Here is a 14,869-nt window from a genome sequence, read left to right on the forward strand (position 1 = left end):
TCTGAGCTCTGCAGGCAGTTCCTTTTACCTCATGACGTTGTTTTGCTCTGACGTGCATTTTCAGCTGTGAGACCTTAAATAGACAGGTGTGTGCCTTTCCAAATTATGTCCAATCAATTAAATTTGCCAAAGGTGGACTCCAATCAAAGTGTTGAAACTCTCAAGGATGATCCAGAGAAATTTAGCTAAATTTCTAAATTTCTAGAATCTAAATTTCAAGTGTCATAGCAAAGGGTATGAATACTTATGTCAATGTGATATTTCATTTTTTTTTTATACATTTGGAAAGTTATCAAAAAGCTGGTTTTTGCTTTGTCACTATGGAATATGGATTGTAGATTTGTTCTTATGGAGTATGGATTGTAGATTTATTTAAGCATTTTTAGCATAAGGCTGCAACATGACAAAATGTGGAAAAAAATACTTAACTGCGCATTCATAAAGTATTAAAAAAATTAAGTATAAGCTGACATTTAGATAAAAATAGTGATAAGCTATCACTTTCTGGTGTCCATTACAAAACCCATACTGCTGCCGAAAACTTGGAAAGGTATGCAAGAATGACAGTATTTGCCTGGGAGTAATGAATACAAGTTCTAATAATATTTATATTATTTTATAAAAAGGATAGTTCTGATACCATGCTTTATTCACAACTAAGCTACTATTTGTATCAGTGCATAGTACCCACAACTGTGACAAGTCCAATTTGGAGGTTGCATTTTTCCCTCTGACATTAAATTGTTAATCCACTGATGGTTAGGTTTAGGTTTGGCGATTTAAGTTGTTGGTGCATTTTTATAAAATATGCATTCCTCTTCAGTGTATTACAGCCCATACAGCTGAAAACAACACTTAACAGCTTGCTTTTGGGGCCCCTCTGTGGACATTACACCTGGAACATGAAGCTCACACGTGCCCATTTGACCACTGGGGGCAATGTTTGTAACCAAGCACGTACGGACCAATTTCAGCTAAAGAAATGTCAACCTACTGTTTCCGATTTCACTGCAAGATCAGTCGATTTGTATCCCTGGAATGTATACTTATCGTTCCTTTCATTCATCCGGGAGTTTGCGTTTCAACATGACCCTGAAGTCTGCATTTATGGACATCCTAATGGTACACAACATGAGAAAGCAACACAGCGCAAACTCAAGAAATACACTTAAAAAATGTCATCTTTACATATGCTTTTAATGTACAATCAAACCATCAATCATATGTAAAATTCTCCATAATTTACAACTATACCTCTAGTATAAATAAAAAAAAAAGATAGATCAATATATAACAACATTTTCTTAATTGATTAACAGGTACATCAACTGCTAACGAGAACACGGAGGCCCTGTCCATACCTGCTTGTTTGCTGTCAATCAGTGGGGAAGGTTTTAATGCTAGTCACCACTGAAACATAGCAAAAGGACAGAACTACATCGATCTGTTAAAAGATGACAATTCGCCCTTGTTAATGAAAAAAAAAAAAAAACATGCTCATGTGTAACTCATTATGGCCCGGGAAAACAGAAGGTACAGAATATGGCATTTAACATACAGACATACAGAGTTATAAGAATAATTACCACCACAATTGTAAAATTTGTGTAAAAATGTGCCATGTATGCTCGCAAAAACAACTGGAGGGGACAACAGCAACAGTCACAAATAAACAAGATTTTAGGGAAGAGATTCTAGGATAGATGGCATGCTTAATGAAAATAAGACTGCGAAGGATATATATGCAGTTCAATAGGTCTTAGGACATGTCTAATTTTACTTTTATCCGTCACAGCCTCTTTTTGAATGCAGCTAATTAAATATGGCATGTAGTCATCTCCATCATCCATTACTACAACCTAACATTTCCTTGTCATTCTCTTAATATCATGAAATTCTGCAATTGTGCCCAAGCATGTCTAAATCTTTGCCTATCTTGGCATTTTTTAATATCCAAATATGTTAGTTTGAGTTGGTTTACATGTAGTCCTTTATATTAGCTTGTGCTTAGATTGATTGCTTTACATGCTAATAAACAATATGGGATGTTATCAATTAATTTTGGGGCTTTAGTATGCTTGATTAACCAGACGATGATTAACAGTGGTAGAAATTGTCACACCACACAAGACACTGCAGAAAATAAACAAAAACACAATTATAACGTGTAAGAACATAGAGAAGGGTGTTTCCTAACTGTACTGGAGTCAAAATCGCACCACTTAAGACATTTACATTTCTTTGCAAACCAAATATAAATTGGTAGTCAAACTTTTTGTTGTGTTGTAAATACATCAAATATTATAGCCCGGATGGACGCTGTAAAGAAAAGCATTCTTTTTTTTGCCTTTCATTCCTAGTAACAAAAAGCACAAAGTGCTTTAGTCTGGACTAAACAAGCCAACAGAGAGACTCTGTTGGCTTGTTACTCCCAATCCCAAGGCAGATTACCGTTGTAGTGTCAAGGTTGAAGACAATTAATGAAGTTTATTTTCACCCTGTTCACCCCAACATCCTTTCCCTAGCTAACATAAAAGCTAATTTTACATTTGATCATCTTGCCATTTTAAATACTTCCAAAATATTGCTTGCGCAGCCAACAAATCTGGACGTACATCAAGGCTATTGAGCTTTTACTCGGCTTCACAAGTCATTGGAATATTGGGGTGCATTCACAAACACATCCTTGCTCCTTCACAACACACACGCACAAAACACAGGTAAACAATGTTATAGTCTGTTTTGGATGTGACGGGGCAGTGACGGTGGGAGGGGTCATGACGGTATATGGTCCACCCTCTGTAGTGAAGGTTCCTCTCCGCATTAGAGCTGTTCATCTTGACCTTTCACCTCTTAAAAAAACATTTCTCAGGCAGGAGGCAAAAAGAGGCCAAATAAGTATTCATGCATGTGTGAGAGTTAGCTTTAGCATTTTAGCTTGTGGAGAATCCCCTCCATGTGGGGCGTCCGAGACCAAACTCAAAGCAGCCAGGCTCTTCCTTGGAAGTCTCCTGGAATCCAGTGCATGTACCCAGAAGATGTGACCAGGGTGGGTTCCTGTTTGGCTTAGTGTTGTTGTTTTTTGGGGGTGTGTGGGGGGGTAAGGGTACTAAAGTGGCGTGTGGTCAGAGGGATGAATTGTCCAGTAAACGGACCTCCTCTTCACTCTCTTCTTCCTTATAGCAGGAAGAGGGCACTAATTGAACATTATGGACTCTGGGTCTTGGTTTGTCATCTGGGCCATATGACGGAGGATATCTTTTTTTGTAATAACACCAAGGAGGCGCCTAGAAAAAGTGAGAAGGGGGAGACACAGACAAAGAATTCAGATTACTACAGCATTTTGGCCCAATGTGGAGAGTACTGCAATCTTCTTTGTTGCCAAGTTTTACAGCTATGTCCAGTTGAAATGGATAAAATCGATTTACTGAGATTAAACTTGCAAACTCTTACAAATAACTCTTAAGTCAAACGGTGCATCACTTATCAAAGCTTTGCTGCAGGCTTGGCAACAGACAGATGACAGTCTCTGGTTCAAAGAAGGGCAGAGAGTGTGGGAGCTTGTGCCATGTTACTCAGTGCAGGAAACACTACATTATTTCTAAGAGCTGACAGCACCTTCACAGTGAGAAGCAAGTGTTGCAAACAGAAGTAAAACAGAGTGAGTGAGAGCCTCCATCTTGTCCACACACTTTGGCCTTGGTGAACATTTTCCAACAAATTCAAGAGCATATTTAAGGACTACAGTGTTGGGGAATGTTACTTTTGAAAGTAACAAGTTTTTACATTAATGCCTTACGCCAACATTTTTGACAAAAGAAAAAAAAAAAGTTTTATATTGTTACTTTGTCTTGTTGTGTCACACTGGCAACATCCACATTAATACGGTAAATTGGAAAATGCAATTAACCTCGTGTTCCACCGCTGGACAACAATTCCAGTAAACTTTCCGTTGCCTTTGAAGGAACAGGTAAAGGATGCGTGACGCACGTGTGAAGACGTGTGTGGGGAGGTCAGGAGATCTTTGCGTTTTTATAGCCCCAGTTTGAAGACATCTCAATGATTCTAAACTCCTGAAGAGAAATGGTCTGGCATCTCATAGCAGTCATAGCGCCTGTGTATGCACGCAACAACATGGGCCGCCATCTTAATTGTTTTGGACTTAATGAATAGTATGACTGCGTCACATGACAACAAATATCTCAGTTTTCCCTGTCCACACTACTACGCGAAGACAGCGTTTTATAATTTATTCACTTGGGAGAGCGTTTTCGAAAAGCTTGGCTTTCACTGGACAAAAATGCCATCTCAGTTTGGACAGAAGGCCAAAACAAAGCGAAATGAATGCGTGTTCAAACGAAAACTTGTTAGTGTGGACGTGGCCTTATTTGCAGTGTAGACATTATGTCACATGCACTGTGTACATTACTTTACATGCTCGATCTTACATCGATTACGCCTAATAAACCGACAATGCTTAAGGTCATGTAAATGCCTTAAATGGTTTCCCTAATCAGGGTACGGTCATAAATGGCATAAGAATAAACCGATACACACACATATTGCCCATTACCCTGATTTTGCGTTTCACGTAAACACATTAATTAGCGTACACATGCCTGTTTACATTTTTTATGTTAAAAGCAGAAAATAACATTTCAAATCTCATGTAAATGCAGTTTTCTATATGAGACAACCTTCTTTTTGTTATAAGCTTATTGGTGTGCATGAAAACACACTCATTATTGTATAACTCCTATAAAAATATAAGTAAATTAGCTTTTTTATTTGTTGTAGTTGTCACATTGCACTGCTCACCTGCACAGACAAACAACTCCAGAGGTTTTCAATTGTATTTGTCAGTAAATCCATTAAATTCATTCAAAACTAACGTGTGCGGCCCATTTGACAAACTAACTGCAAATTCAGGAATACTTTACTCGTTACTTCCGAATTTGTAATTTGATTACTTAACCGGATGTTTTTGCACCCCATTACCCCACAGCTGTCTGTCTAAATGAATATAGTGTATCGTTATTCTTGAGGATGTTGCTGAAATGTTTGGTGTTTTACAACCAACCGTTTCACATTAAATATGCTCTTGAATGTGTGTCACATAGTGAGGGTGAGACAATTTGACAAGAGCTAGAAATGTTGCGTGTCCACCCAAACAGAGATAGAGGCATGAAACTCTTGTGAAATGATTGTCAAACCTTTGTGAAATGTTTGTGAAATCTCTGCAAAACGTTTGCGGACAGGGATAAAGTAAAAAGGTCAAGAATCAGACAACTGAAATAGGACAGGTTGTGGGATCTGAGACAGGTAAGGATTACTGGTTTGGTGGAAAGGTACAGCTGACCACATACTACAGGTAGTGCAATAATTCTACAACAAAGCATCCTAGTAACAGCTAATGACTACGAAGATGAATAAATAATGTTGGTGAATGAGAAAATATGCTACACACGACAGTTACTCGCCAATCGTTTAAGGGCGGAGCTGCGCGAGGGGTCAGATGTCATCGATCTGTAGCCCAGCGGATGCAGATCAGGTGCCCCGAAGAGGAATTTAGCAATAAACAAAAAGGAACACAAACAAATCAAATTTAGATGAGGAACATCACGGCATGTGTATTAGATGTGCTTTGTGATTACACGTGCACAATGTAGAACTGAAAATGTGTGTTTCACCATGACACCACAGCTGTGTGACACACTACTCTACTCTTTGTGGATGGCAGAGTATAGGAGCAACAATCACAAGAACATGATGTCTGCTGAAAAATTAAGTATTTCGAAAGTCCTTTAGGCAGGGTCCAAAATGAATTTAGCAGTTAGATCATTGTGTCATACACTCAGTGACCACTTTATTAGGAACACCTGTACATCTACTTATTCATGCGATTATCTAATCAGCCAATCATGTGGAACTTTGAGGTGGATGGGCTGCAACAGCAGACGACCCCGTCGGATGCCACTTCTATCAGCCGATAACAGAAAGCGGAGGCTTTTCAAGTCTGAAATATTTTTTTCCAATGCAATCAGTTCCCTCTGGATGCAAATGCAAACCAATGCAAACCAATTCCAGCCCTACATTTTTTTGAAGTTGAATATCCTTTTTCAACCAGAAATATGAGACATCACAGAAGTAAAATGAGCTGCGAACTTCATGTTCATTTTAATGGACGAGGGCCAAATCATCTTTCTAACATTGCTTCTTTAATGAGCTATGTTGCAAAAAAAGCCGGTAACTTCATTTAATTATTTGCCAAAGCCATTTTTAGTGTGAATTTTTAAGCACTTGGTGCGTGTTAATTTTGGACCCTGCATGTAGGACACTTTTCCTATGGCGTCATTTTTATATCATCAGAACATAGATTTTCACAATTCAGGTTGTGAAATTCAAGTTTTAATCATTGAAGTTTTGGATTTCAGGTCGTGAAATTCAGGTCGTTGAATAATGGTTGAGAAATTCAGGTGGACAAAATTCAAGGATGACATTCAGGAATGCAAGGAAGAGCAAATAAGCGTCAATGAAATCCATCTCTCTCTTTTGGACAATCGCAAAGTGATTGAAACAACTCAATTGTGACAACATTGTGATAACACAAAAAGGTATACTATAGGGACACTTATTATAACGTTTCATTAATGTGTTTTGAAGAAAAGATCAACTTAATCAGTAAATTGCATTCTTCACCTAACAGCAAGTTTCATCAAGAACCTTATTTCATTATGGGCATTTACCAAATGTTTGTAATAAATGTACAGATTTTTATGTTTCTGAAGGAAATTGGTACTTTAATTCACCAAAGTGGCATTCGACTGATCACAATGTATAGTCAGGACATCACTGATGTAAAAAACAGCCCCATCACTATTTGTAGATCAAATCCAGACAGGCCACATTTCTAGCAGCCATCACTCCAACACCTTATCCTTGAGTAAGCACGTTAATTGATCATTTGGTACTAGAAAATCACTTGCCATTATATCAAACACAGCTGAAAGCTATTTGGTTCATTAAATGAAGCTTAATATTGTCTGTGTTTGTTTTTGAGTTGCCACAGTATGCAATAGACTGGCATGACTTAAGGTCAATATTAGGTCAAAAAGGTGCAGGCCTTATGGGAAGAATTGCAAAGAAAAATCCACTTTTGAAACGAGTAAATTTTCACAACTATACGAGTGGGCAAAGAAACACAGACATTGGACAACAGATAATTGGAAAAGAGTGTTATGGATCTTGACCCCATTGAGCTTGTGGGATCAGCTAGACTATATAAGGTGCGTGAGATGTGCCCGACAAGACATCTATGGCAAGCGCTACAGGAAGTGTGGGGTGAAATGTCACCTGAGTTTCTGGACAAACTGACAAATAGAATGGACAGGATCTGCAAAGCTGTCATTGCCGCACGTGGATGATTTTTGGATGAGAAGTAGTTTAAGAAGTTCTGAACATTTAAAAAATGTCATTAATGTCCTGACTATACATTGTGATCAGTTGAAGGCCACTTTGGTGAATAAAAGTACCAATGTCTTTACATAAGAGCAAAATCTGTACATCATTACAAACCTTTGGCCACCAGTGCATATATATATATATATACACATGTGACTGTCTGATGAAAATCAAACATCTCCACTTTTGGCAATTTTGACTTTTTAGCATAGATGGAATGCACCAAATGACCTCTTCCTACTGTTTGAATTGTGCATCGAAATGACCAATAAAAAGTCGTTTCATCAGTGTGTTTAACAAGTATCCTGCAAGTTTGCTAGTTCGAATCCCAGGGCGTGCCGAGTGACTCCAGCCAGGTCTCCTAAGCAACCAAATTGGCCCAGTTGCTAGGGAGGGTAGAGTCACATGGGGTAATAACCTCATGATCGCTATAATGTGGTAAGTTCTCAGTGGGGTGCGTGGTGAGTTGAGCGTGGATGCCGCGATGGATGGTGTGAAGCCTCCACACGTGCAGAGTCTCCATGGCAATGCACTCAACAAGCCACGTGATAAGATTCGTGGGGGTTGACAGTCTCAAATATGAATGCAGCTGGCCACCCGGATTGAGGCGAATCACTACGCGATCACAAGGACTTAAAAAGCACATTGGGAATTGGGCAATCAAAATTGGGAGAAAACGGGGAGAAAATTAAAAAAAACAAGTATCTTGTAAGATTGTTTATGAGAAAGAGTTTTTCCATGCTCTTCAAAAATGCATTTGTGATTGTCCAAAAGAGATAGATTACATCGACGCTCGTTTGCTCTTCCTTGTATTCCTGGACATCATCCGCAAATGTTGCCATCTGAATTACTCAACCTGTATTTAACAACCTGAATATCGAGACCTGAAATCTACCTCTTGAATAAGGGGAATAATTGAGTTTTTTTTAGGTGAATTCACACAAAATATTTTGAAATATTTATAATTAATCAAGTTCTGGTGATACAAAAATGACACCATATTCCCCTGACCTTAAGTGGAAGACTGCATTTTTTTTAAAAAGTGAGATCAATGAGGATTTTTGCCAATTTATGACATCATGTGGACTAATTTTTTTATATACATAATCAAGACTAGCTTAAGTTAAGACATTCGTTTTTTTTTTTATGGGAACCATCCAGAACTGTCTTTTTTCACTCAAGTTTCATGCGTCCCTCCTAAGAGGCGGAGTCTAACAGGCAGAGTGGGAGGAGCATGGGCAGGGCTAATCACCAAGGGCTCCAAGTGCTGCTTGAGCTCTTCCAGATGTTCTAAAATATTCTTCTTTGTGATGATGCCCAATACAATCCTGCAACACACACCGTGACGACCATCACTTAGCAACAAAACTTACACCACAACTCAAGTGCAAACAAACAGAAATAAAAAAACAACATAAGAGTAACTAGACAACAGAAGCAATTGAAACTGAAATTTCCGAGATTCTAAGACTATCAAATTAATCAGGTGCTTAGAGCTGCAACTAAAATAAATACTGAACAGAATTAAACTGTAAACATTAGCCGCCAATATGTGCAATAAAATAAAAAATCATTATAGGAGTAAATATAATAAGAGGAAGTTTCAGCTCAACTGAACTCTACTTTACCATCCAGGAACAAAGCTGTTCAAATGTTTCTGAAGATATATATTTGTATATTTTGTTTGGAGGAGGTACTGTTATCTATCACTCACAATAGGTGTAGACTGAATCTTTTTATATTTTTGGAGTCCAGAGAGCACTATTGTTAAATCAATAGTTTAATAGTTCAATTCTGGCATCGCTTACTCACACTTGTGCTGTTTTGGTGTGCATTAAAATATTCAGCAGGTTTGACATCAGTGACATCAAACATCATTGATTTTCATGTGTCTCACCTTTGATGTCCTGAAATGATTAGTAGGGGTTGTCAATCTGCTTAAATTTGAAATCGAATTAATTAAATGATATGCAGATTAATAAAATTAATCGCAATCAATATTTGCTGAAAAAGCCCCAAAATAATTTCAATACACAATCAAAATAATTTAATGAATATACTACATTTTCATTTATAAATCATAAAATATTAATAATAATGTAATAATATCAGAAAAGTCGAGTTTCATTGACTTGATGTATGCAAAAGTATACAGTGAAAAAATCTAAAAGTTGCTTTAGAAGTCAATATATTGTTTGGTTTATTTTCATTCCATTAAAAATGTGATTTTACAGCAGTAAAAGTAACTCTGCATTTTAATAATGTTGTAATAATGTTCCAGTTTTGAATTAAATATGCCAATCCATTAGGCTTTTTTATGGTTTAAGTTTCTACATGTGTTTATGCCACTATTTGTTTTATAAATTTCAGTAAATGTAATATTTTCATAATTATTATAACTTTTTTTTTTTTTTATAAAATTCAGTAAGACTAGTTATAATATTCTGACTGTTCCCATGAGCAGAACATTTCCTAAGTTGGGTCTGTGCTAGTGAAAATGTTTGTTTCCTACTCCATAACAGATATTGTTTTCCTTTTATCGGGCTCTTAAAAATTGAAGTAATCTTTAAGAATATCTGAAGGCAAACAAGGAGAGTTTATTAACGTTTATCAATAACATTATTCAAATAGAACATATATTAGACAGGAAGAAAACTTTGTCCAAAATGTGTCAAGTATTGGAGGTGCAGACATTAACTAGAAATGCACCAATTCCACTTTTTCTTTTCCTTCCGATCCAATTACGATACTTGAAATCTCAGTATCGGCCAATCCCGATCCGATACCAGTATTGTTTTTTCTTAATCAGTGTAGAAGATCTATACCTTACTGTGTGATACTAACTGGTGGTCCTCTTTTATATGTAAAGAAACAAGCCCTACACATTAATTCAATATAAATGTACAGTATAGCCTATTAAGGAAAACTTTATTGTTAAAGGAATAGTTCACCCAAATATGAAAATTTGCTGATAATTTACTCACCCTCAGGCCATCCAAGATGTAGGAGTTTCTTACGTGACCTTACCAACGAGCTTACGTCATCCCTCTATTGCGTGCGCATCACAGAGATGTACGGAAGCGAACATTTGTAGTTAAAAAGTATATAAGTATTGTTTGTTTCTCTGTATTGTTTGTGGGTTTAGAAGAACTTTATTTGTCGACTGGAGTTGAGTGGATTATTTTGATGCACCCTAAATATGCATTTTGGACTGTCAAAAAATGGAGTACATTCACTTGGATCATTTAGAGGAGGCCTGAAATGAAATCCTAAAAGTCTTAAATTCTGTTTTGATGAAGAAAAAAACTCCAATACATCTTGAATGGCCAGAGTGTGTAAATTATCATAACATTTTCATATTTGGTTGAACTATTCCTTTAACTAGTTTTCTGGATAATGCAGCAGCAAAATGAACAGTAATTCTAATGAAAGTCTCAAGAAGAATAGAAGTTTATCAACTTGTATCTGGACTTCAAAGGATTTAGATCCTTTTTTTGTAAGATATCAGTCCACTTTTCATTCACAGTTATTCTAGCCAAGAGCCCTGTCAACTTAAAATTTGTAAACAAATTTTACTTTTAATAATAGTACATTATTATTATTATTATTATTGACTTTTATAATTCAATCGTAATATATTTCAGTCATGCACATTTAACTTTCAAACCCTCTGGCTTTTATTTTGATGGTTGGAGCACTTCAGGAAGTCCTGTAATTGTCTGTATGTAGGCTTGTTCATATTTGTTTAATTTGCTTCTTATTCAAAATCTGATGAAATGTTCCTCTGGTGTTGTTCTAAATGCATGTTATAAGTGAACAGAACAGTTTAGCCTCTACCTCTTAAATGTTGTTAGTGTGGAGCGTTCACACATGACATTGTGCGCCACTCGAGCGCATCACTAGCCTGTGTGTGCCATGTATGAGTGTCAACAGAGCATACATATTTACTTCTCAAAACACTACCTTTTTGAGATTCACAAAGCAATTACATGTCTTTAAGTGGCTTTGAATAATATGGACTACTTTAATGGTGCTTTTATGTCATTTTTGGAGTTTGGCAGTTACGAACATGACAAACAGACAGTATAGGATATGGATCTGGTCCGTCGGACCGACAGCCGATCCATCTCAAAACGTCAGTATTGGAGCATCCAGGTGCATCCCTACTTTAAACCCCTTTATGTACTTGCCATTATATTTGCAGTGCTATACAAGCACAGTTAATACCAAGAATAGCTCCTTATTTATGTCCGTGTTTAGGCCAATGTAGTTTGTTTTTCTAAAAAATTATTAATTAATTACATTTTTATCTGATTTCACGTAGCGCCTTTAAGTAAAATAAAATCTGTGTTGAACTCAAAAGGTTCCATATACTTAGATGGTTAAAACAACTTGTATCCAATATAAACTTGAAATTTAATTAAGGAATTATTTTATAAATAAATTAAATGATCGTAAAAGTCAGTCACCACCAAAGTCCAATTCTGGCCCAGGAAAAACCCTGGTGAATTCTCTGGTCAAAATAGCTACTTCAGATTTTTCATGTTTGAAAGGACACGATGGTGAGTAAACGGTGACAGAATATTCACTTTTTGGGTGAACTATTACTTTAATCTCAAAATGTTAATTATGTACTGCAATGATCACAGCACCAAAGCAGGGAGCTGTGTGTGTGTGAGTGTGTGTGGGGTGGTTTAGCAGAAGACAAGCAGCTGAGAGGCACGCGCATCAGTATGTGAATCTCAGATGCATGACACCACAAACTGAATCCCACCAGCAGATGTGTGTGTGTGTGTGTGTGTGTGTGTGTGTGTCTGCTGATGGGGTATGTGTTAGTTGAAATCCATTTCTCACATTGTTCACTGCATTTTTGCTCTTCTTTGCACCAGCGGATACTCACCCGTTGTGCGTCACAAGGCACTGGCGCAGGCCAAGCTTGCGGAAAATGTCCACCACGATCTCCATGGGCGTATGGTCGGTGACGGTGAAGGGGCTCATGTCCAGGATGCTCCGGAGTTTCAGCGGTCGCGGACTGTCTGCGGGAAGGGTTGGGGCATGCTGTGTAAAATAAACCCTTGAGTTCAGCATTATTCCCTCCTGCTTACGTCGGGTGTTTTCTGAAGGGGGCAAAAACAAGAGAGAGAGAGAGAGAAAAAACTATTTCAGTTTTCTTAATGGTGTATTTATAGGCAGAGCAACACATATGGTGTGTTTATACATTAAGCAAGCAAATGTCATGGGTGACTCTCATAAAAACATGTCCAGGTCAGTTTTTGCCCCAAGATTAAAATAAAATAAAAAACAAGTGGGAGGGACTTTTACATTCTAGAGACAGAAATTTCTACAGTGCATTCATAAAGTATTCAGACAATTTTTTCCACATTTTGTTATGTTGCAGACTTTGGCTAAAATGCTCCATACCCCATAATAACAAAGCATAAACCAGATTTTTGATGACACTGCAAATTTATTATGAACAAACTGAAATATCACATTGACATAAGTATTCAGACCCTTTGCTCTGACACTTGAAATTTAGCTCAGGTGCATCCCATTTCTCTGGATAATCTTTGAGATATTTCAACACTTTGATTGGAGTACACCTGTGGCAGATTCAATTGATTGGACTCTTCCTTTAGCTTGCTGCCCGGCCAAACTGAGCAATCAGGGGAGATGGGCCTTGTTAAGAGTGGTGACCAAGGACCCGACGATCACTCTGGTTGATGTCAAGAGATCATGAGTGGAGATGAGAGAAACTTGCAGAAGGACAATGCTCCAGAAGTCCACTGATCTGGGCTTTATGGCAGAGTGGCCAGACCGAAACCTCTCCTCAGTGCAAGACACAAAAAAGCAACTAAAGGACTCTCAGACTGTGAGAAACAAGATTCTGTGGTCTGATGACATTAAGATTGAACTGTTTGGCCTCAATTCCAAGTGTCATATCTGGAGGAAACCAGGCCCACTCATCACCTGCGCAATACCATCCCAATGGTGAAGCATGGTGGTGGTAGCATCATGCTGTGGGGGTGTTTTTCAGCAGCAGGGACTGGTCAGGGTTGAAGGAAAGCTGAATGCAGCAAAATACAAAAGATATCCTTAATGAAAACCTGGTTCAGAATGCTCAGGACCTCAGACTGGGCCGAAGGTTCACCTTCCAACAGGACAATGACCATAAGCACACAGACAAAACAACGCAAGAGTGGCTTAGGGACAACTCTGTGAATGTCCTTGACGAACCCAAACGAACATCTATGTAGAGAACTGAAAATGGCTTTCCACTAACAGTCCCCATTCAACCTGAAAGAGCTAGAAAGGATCTGCAGAGAAGAATAGCAGAAAATACCCAAATCCAGGTGTGCAAGCTTGTCTCATCATACCCAAATTGACAAGGCTATAATTGCTGCCAAAGGTGCTTCAACCAAGTACTGAGTTATGGGTCTGAATACTTATATCAATGTGATATTTCAGTTTCTTCTTTTTAATATTTTTTTTGCAAAGTTACCAAAAATTGGGGTTTTGCCTCGTCATTATGGGGTATGGAGTGTAGATTGATGTGAAAAAAATAAAACAATAATAATACTTAATTTTGAATACTTTATGAATGCATTGTGTACGCTCCTGTGTGCAAGATTCATTAACATATTAAGAGAGTTATCACCATTTTTGGCACATTTTCCTAGAAAAAAAAAAGACTAAATTTTACATGCATATCTCTATTTAATGGCTGTGAATTGATTAAAGTTTTAATCAAGTTAATTACATGATATGGCAATTAATTAATCACAGTTAATCGCATATATTAATACATAATCACATGTATTAATATCTGCTGAAAAAAGAACCCTAAACGAAGATAATTCAATAATTTAAAATAATCATAATTATTATAAATTTCAGGACTGACGATTTAACGCAACAATTAATTGTTAACCCCCGTGATTAAATATATAATAAAAACAATTTAATCATTCCAACGATCCATGCATAAATTCTGTAATAAGGAATGTTCCTACCATCAGACCCATTCAAGCTTGATGTACCACCTTGATGCAGTAGAGTTCAGTCAGCACTCCAGCTGTACAGGCAACACACCTCATGAAACCAACGAGAGCAACAGGCAGCATAGCCTTCCATAGAAGACGCACTCTTGCGCTCAATGACAGCTGGACCGAGCACAACAGAATGAAAAGGCCACCCTATAAAAATTAAGGTTGTATCTTTCTTTAAGCGTAAAAATATTATATGTATTAATTCAAGAAATGCACCTTTCTTCACAGGAAGCTGAAAAACTTGCTAGGGCATGGGGTGGGCATGTGTTTTGCAGTGCTGGTTCGAGTAAGTGCAGGGGAGTCATAACATTGATAAGTAAGCATTTACAATTCAAATGTCTCAAACAGATCAAAAGATA

At 37.4% G+C, this 14,869-nt stretch overlaps 1 protein-coding gene across 7 annotated transcripts in view; it reads right to left on the reverse strand.

Annotated features, from left to right (window-relative positions):
* Positions 1 to 1,184: 1,184 nt before the first annotated feature.
* Positions 1,185 to 14,869, reverse strand: part of LOC127647866 (H(+)/Cl(-) exchange transporter 3-like) — a 79,341-nt gene continuing 65,656 nt past the window's right edge. For 4 of the 7 annotated variants that reach the window (XM_052132493.1, XM_052132417.1, XM_052132641.1 and 1 more), the window contains 3 exons: positions 12,362 to 12,578; positions 8,714 to 8,789; positions 1,185 to 3,287 (listed from right to left, as the gene is read on the reverse strand). In XM_052132493.1, the coding sequence (XP_051988453.1) occupies positions 3,126 to 3,287; positions 8,714 to 8,789; positions 12,362 to 12,578 (455 nt within the window). In that variant the 3' untranslated portion in view covers positions 1,185 to 3,125. Of the gene's footprint in view, positions 3,288 to 5,480; positions 5,527 to 8,713; positions 8,790 to 12,361; positions 12,579 to 14,869 lie in introns of all 7 variants that reach the window. The other 3 variants (XM_052132756.1, XM_052132710.1, XM_052132813.1) reach the window with 3 other exon arrangements.

Source organism: Xyrauchen texanus, chromosome 1 (genome assembly GCF_025860055.1).
Source record: "Xyrauchen texanus isolate HMW12.3.18 chromosome 1, RBS_HiC_50CHRs, whole genome shotgun sequence".
NCBI lineage: Eukaryota > Metazoa > Chordata > Actinopteri > Cypriniformes > Catostomidae > Xyrauchen > Xyrauchen texanus.